Below are 5,252 nucleotides of genomic sequence, written 5' to 3'. Positions count from 1 at the left end.
AGTGCGGGGTCCGGTTGGCTGGCGGCGGGATCACAACGAGGGGCTCTCTCCTGAGCTTGGAGAGCACTGGCTGGGTTTCCTCCCTAACTACGTTCTTCCTTGGCGCGGTTCCGAACCAGTCCTCGCGGGTGCGCGCAGGAGTACTTCCCGCTGACACCGAGAACGTGCCTCGGCCTTTATATTTACATCTCGTTTGGTTCTTTCTCCCTCCCCGCTCTCTTCGGTAGGATGTTTGTCAAATCCGAGACCTTGGAGTTGAAGGAGGAAGAAGACGTGCTGGTGCTGCTCGGCTCGGCCTCCCCCGCCTCAGCTGCCCTCACCCCGCTGTCGTCCAGCGCCGACGAGGAGGAAGAGGAGGAGCTGGGCGCGTCGGGCGGGGCGCGCCGGCCGCGTGGGGCAGAGGCCGGGCCCGGGGCTCTGGGCGGCTCGCCGGCCGGAGCCGAGGGCTGCCGACCCGCGCGGCTGCTGGGTCTGGTGCATGAGTGCAAGCGGCGCCCCTCCAGGGCGCGGGCGGTTTCCCGCGGCGCCAAGACGGCCGAGACGGTGCAGCGCATCAAGAAGACCCGTAGACTGAAGGCCAACAACCGTGAGCGCAACCGCATGCACAACCTCAATGCGGCGCTGGACGCGCTGCGCGAGGTACTCCCCACGTTCCCCGAGGACGCCAAGCTCACCAAGATCGAGACCCTGCGCTTCGCCCACAATTACATCTGGGCGCTCACCGAGACCCTGCGCCTGGCGGACCACTGTGGGGGTGGCGGCGGAGGCCTGCCGGGGGCGCTCTTTTCCGAGACCGTGTTGCTGAGCCCGGGAGCCGCTAGCGCTTCCCTGAGCAGCAGCGGAGACAGCCCGTCGCCTGCGTCCACCTGGAGCTGCACCAACAGCCCAGCGCCGTCCTCCTCGGCGTCCTCCAACTCCACCTCCCCCTACAGCTGCACTTTATCTCCTGCCAGCCCGGCGGGTTCTGACATGGACTATTGGCAGCCCCCACCTCCCGACAAGCACCGCTACGCACCTCACCTCCCCATAGTCAGGGACTGTATCTAGAACTGCCATCCTTGCTACCCGCGCCAGGCCTTAGTGGGTTCCCGTTCCTGTCCCTGACCAAGCCCTCCTCCCACCCCTCTCCTGTCCCCACTTCTAAGCCCTGGAAACCATCTCACTTCACGGGGCAGATGTAGCCGTTCTGAATCCTGGGTTGTTTGCTGCATTCCTTGTCTAAAGTTTTCCTTCCTTCAGACGGTCTCTAATTTATTGACGGTGTGATGGAGCTTATTGTCAAAGAGGATGGTAGAATTTGGGGGGGGGGCGTTTCTTAAGGCTAAAAAGATGCCGGGAAGCGATGAAGGTGGCGTGTCAAAAGAGTTTGCAGAGCGGACTGACGCTCCTCCCCCTCTCTCTAACGCCAGAAGGACTCGGAGCTGTTCGTGTGAATCTCGCAGGGGGAATGCAACTGGTTCCTCTGATCTCTTCACCTTTGGTTCTACATAGAGATGTTAATGTCGAGTAGAAAGAAATGTATCTTAGCATCTGAATGATTTTACCGGTAATAATATTATCCACAGATTTGCAATGGCTGGCATCTGCTTTATTCCCATTGCTGTCTGCGGGCTGTGGGAATTTCACCTGTCAAACCAAACTTTCCCTCTCTGATGTGCACTTTGTTCTGTTTCCCAGATTCGTCACAATGTCTATTGTCCCGTCCTTCTCTTTCCTTTTTCTTCTCCATTTTGCCATCTGTCTCTTATGATTTATAAGGGGAAAAAAGTTGTTTTGTTAGAGGGCCAGGTTAGAAGTCATTGTATAATTTGTAGGCTTTGTAATGATTGAATGCAAGCGTGGAAATTTAGGCTGAACTCTCTATCAAAAGGAAAAATGTGGAGGAAAAGGGAAAAATCAGGAGGGAGGATTGCTTCATGCATTATTTATCTCGACCTTTTAGGGGAGAAGGAACTCCCCCATTCTTTCAAGAGATTAAAAATAAATCAACAGACTGAAAACCTAAGCAGACACGGAGCATTATCAGGATCAGCCACACACGTGTTCCCTTCTATTTATTATAAAGAAATTTTTCATGGGAAAAGTATGTATTTTTTGTATATTTTACAGAGTTTATTCTAGTATGTATTTACATCTTGAACAAAAAATTGTTCTTGTGATTAAACTATAAATAAAATATATAATTTTCATAATTTTTTGTGTTGTATTCTTTTGCCTGCTTTTGTGGTTTTTAGAAGAATGTGTTGTGCTTTTCTGAAAATCTCCCTGTAGCAAATTGAGTTAGAGTACTTGTATTTTTCATCAGTGTTTGTGTGTAAAATTTCACTGACACATAACATCTAAGAGATCACAAGAAGCTGAATGATATTTGAGACACTACCTGACAACAGAGTGTAACTGCGTGCAAACAACTTTGATTTTTAAGAAATCAATTTCTGAATGAAGAAGATCAGTAAAAAGGCAGGGAGGGTTAAAAGACAATTAAATCATGATAAGTTCCAAAGTTCAGAAACCTTGATATTAAAAAAAGAGTGAAGCTGAAGTTACTTGTTAGAATGTGTAGAAATGTGGTTCTTACACTTTGAGCTTCAATTGTCACCTGTAAAATGTAGGGATTGGACAGTGATTTCCAAGGGTCCCTTCCAGCTCTAACATCTGTGATGTATTTATAATTCATGATTGGAAGCTGATTTTGTATTAGCAATCTTAACAAAGTTGTTGATTTGAAAAGCAGACTCCTGGAGGAAAAATATTCAGAGTGAGCTGGAATAAATTGTATCTGAGAGAAATAGCTAAGCTTTCCATTTTTGTTAAAATAATTACATAGTCAAAACTTCTTCAAAGAGAAAGCAAAAATGGTTTCCTAGTTTCCCAAACACATAACTCTATAACTTGCACTTCAATCTCCAAAGCAGAAATGAGCAGCACCATGGGTCAAAGATGACCAAGTGAAGCTTGACCACATTCTAGGTTTAAGCCCCTTACTTGGAGGACGGTGTCCACTGGACAACACAAGCTTTAAAAAAACAAATCACATTAGCAAAGAAATGTTGGTTGTTCATGCACCCCTCCACCCCCAATGAACTTCATATCTGCTTGTGGCTTGTGCTAAATCTTCCACTCCTCCACATTAAGCAACAATAATTTCTCCTGAGATATCTATCTGAAACTACTCCTCCTCTCTATCCATATGGAAAATACTAAGTGTCTAATATCTTAATAACCATTTTCTTTAATCAAAGGAAGAACCAAGCCGTGGATTTGCTTCGTTTTGTTTTCATAGCTGGACATAAGAGACCTGTTGGTAAACCTTTCTACTTAGAGATTGTGTTATTCCTAGCCGCTCTTGATTATCTGATATGAGGAGACAGTGCTATATCTTCGGTATTCACAGTTATGTTTCTAGTGTTTAAAAAACTAAGCCAGCAAGTAAAACAATTTCAGTAGGATAGTTTTAAAGCATCACAGTTTTAATTCCAAATAATTGTTCTAGTGATGATGCTTATGATGATATATGGTGCTTCTTTTGGAAATTTGCCAAAGAAACATTTCATGGCACAGGTTTGTGGAGACAAACCCTCAGGGGCAGTTAGTCTCCCAAGACTATGGGAAACCTCAATTGGTGGGTGATCCCGTAAGCAGGTGACCCTAATTGTTTAGTTGGAGAGGCATGAACAGCGAGATGGCCCAATAATCACAGCTTTGAGTAAGGGCAATACAGCGAACAACCGAGCCCACTGTTTAGCGGAACGGAGCAGCCACCCCTACACAGACCCGAGACGCGTTTAGCTGGAGCTTGTAGGTCCCCGTACACAGCAGCAGCATGGCATACATGGCTGGCATTCCGTCTGTCGTTTGTAACCTATACTCAGGCTTCCCCTCCCTCATCTAGAGCAGACCTTATTTCACACTAACTTGGTGCAATTACTTTTTATGGCGTCCAATCTCTTTCTGCTGTTAAGGGTGATGATCTTTCTGCCTCACTTGGCGCTGGAAGTCGCGCAGCAACTTCCACAGCCCGTGGGCTGAGGCCGAGACGTCCTTTCCTCTCCTCTGTCAGAATGAGAATGACAGGGTTGAGGCCGCTGCTCGTGCAGTAGGGAACAGAGTCGCTCTTCTATTTTCTGCGATTCCTCCCCACGTTATGAGCACCACGGGATGAGCCAGGTCTGTCTGCATCCAGCCGCTGATGGACGGCTGAGCAGCCGTTCTTTCTCTGGCAGCTCTCTGATGGCAAACGTTTCAAACAAGGCCAAGGAGATGTTTTTCCAGTGACAGTCCCACGCCGCCAGAGTTGCTAGATCTTTCCAGCGCGTGTTACCTAAGGGCTGAGAGGTGCGAAGGTTGGTCCTGTACGCTTTGGAAACTTTGCTTGCACGCTGTCAGGGTTCCGGTACTGGCTGTATTTGTTTGTTCTGAACCGCCCAGCCCTTGTTACCAGACTAATCTTTCCCTCACCAGATTTTAAATAAATCCAGCTGAGGGCCAACAAGGAGGAATAAAGCAGCTGAGACGGGCGGCCAACTGCTGGGCCCACCGCGGGAGCCCGGCCCAGGCTCAGCCTAGGCCGGAGAAGAGAGCAGGGCTGAGGAGCCGGGAGTCCGGCCGCACCGAGCAGGGGTCGGGTGGGCGCCCTCACGGGCCGAGCCTTGCAGGCAGGGCTGAGGCCAGGGCACCGGAAGGCCCCGGGCGGCCTTGTCCCGGAGAGAGCGAGGGTCCAGTCGGTCATTCCCTGAGTTTAGCCCGATTACGCATGAAGGACATCTGGGCCCAAGGCCCGCTGTAGCCGCGCACACCCGCCAGTCCGCGGGGCGGGGGTTCCTGGCCGCGGCGGGCCAGGCCTGCGGGCGAGGCTGGGAGCTGCGAGCCCCCCACCCGCCTCGCCCTCCGCCTGAAGTTCGCCGGGTGCACCCCCTGCACTGTACAGCCTTGGGCAGGTTGTGACTTCTGGGCACCGACACCTGGAACCCGTTAAAAGCGCCTCCTCCTCGTGCTTGGCCTCCCCCGGTCCCCCGTGCCCCCTCGGCTCTAGGGCTCCCAGGCGAGCTTTGAATGTATTAATTAAATAAAGCAGGCAGCGCTTGAATCGAACCGATGCAGGGCGCTCCCGGGAGCGTGAAAGTCCCGGCCTCCGAATCCGCAAAAGAAAATGTGTGAAAAGAGAATTAGTGAAATTAGGTTAGACCAATAAAACGTGAGGGCTCCAGCACCCCCCTTCCCGCTCCCCCAGCCTGGGGCTAGAAGGGCTATCT

The 5,252-nt window shown here is 50.6% G+C and overlaps 1 protein-coding gene across 1 annotated transcript; it reads left to right on the top strand.

Moving 5' to 3' along the window:
• The first annotated feature begins 228 nt into the window (after positions 1–228).
• Positions 229–1,231, top strand: NEUROG2 (neurogenin 2). The gene has a single exon (XM_040625836.1). It carries the CDS (start codon positions 229–231, stop codon positions 1,045–1,047), a length of 819 nt encoding a protein of 272 aa, XP_040481770.1. The 3' UTR covers positions 1,048–1,231.
• Positions 1,232–5,252: the final 4,021 nt, after the last annotated feature.

The sequence above is a fragment of the Ursus maritimus genome, unplaced genomic scaffold, assembly GCF_017311325.1.
Source record: "Ursus maritimus isolate PB19 unplaced genomic scaffold, ASM1731132v1 scaffold_11, whole genome shotgun sequence".
Lineage (NCBI taxonomy): Eukaryota > Metazoa > Chordata > Mammalia > Carnivora > Ursidae > Ursus > Ursus maritimus.
Note: the sequence above shows the minus strand (reverse complement) of the source record. Positions and strands in the feature narration are given on the sequence as shown.

What these genes read in the sequence shown, in the direction of transcription:
- NEUROG2 (XM_040625836.1), top strand. Translation starts at nt 229, where the DNA reads ATGTTTGTCAAATCCGAGACCTTGGAGTTGAAGGAGGAAGAAGACGTG.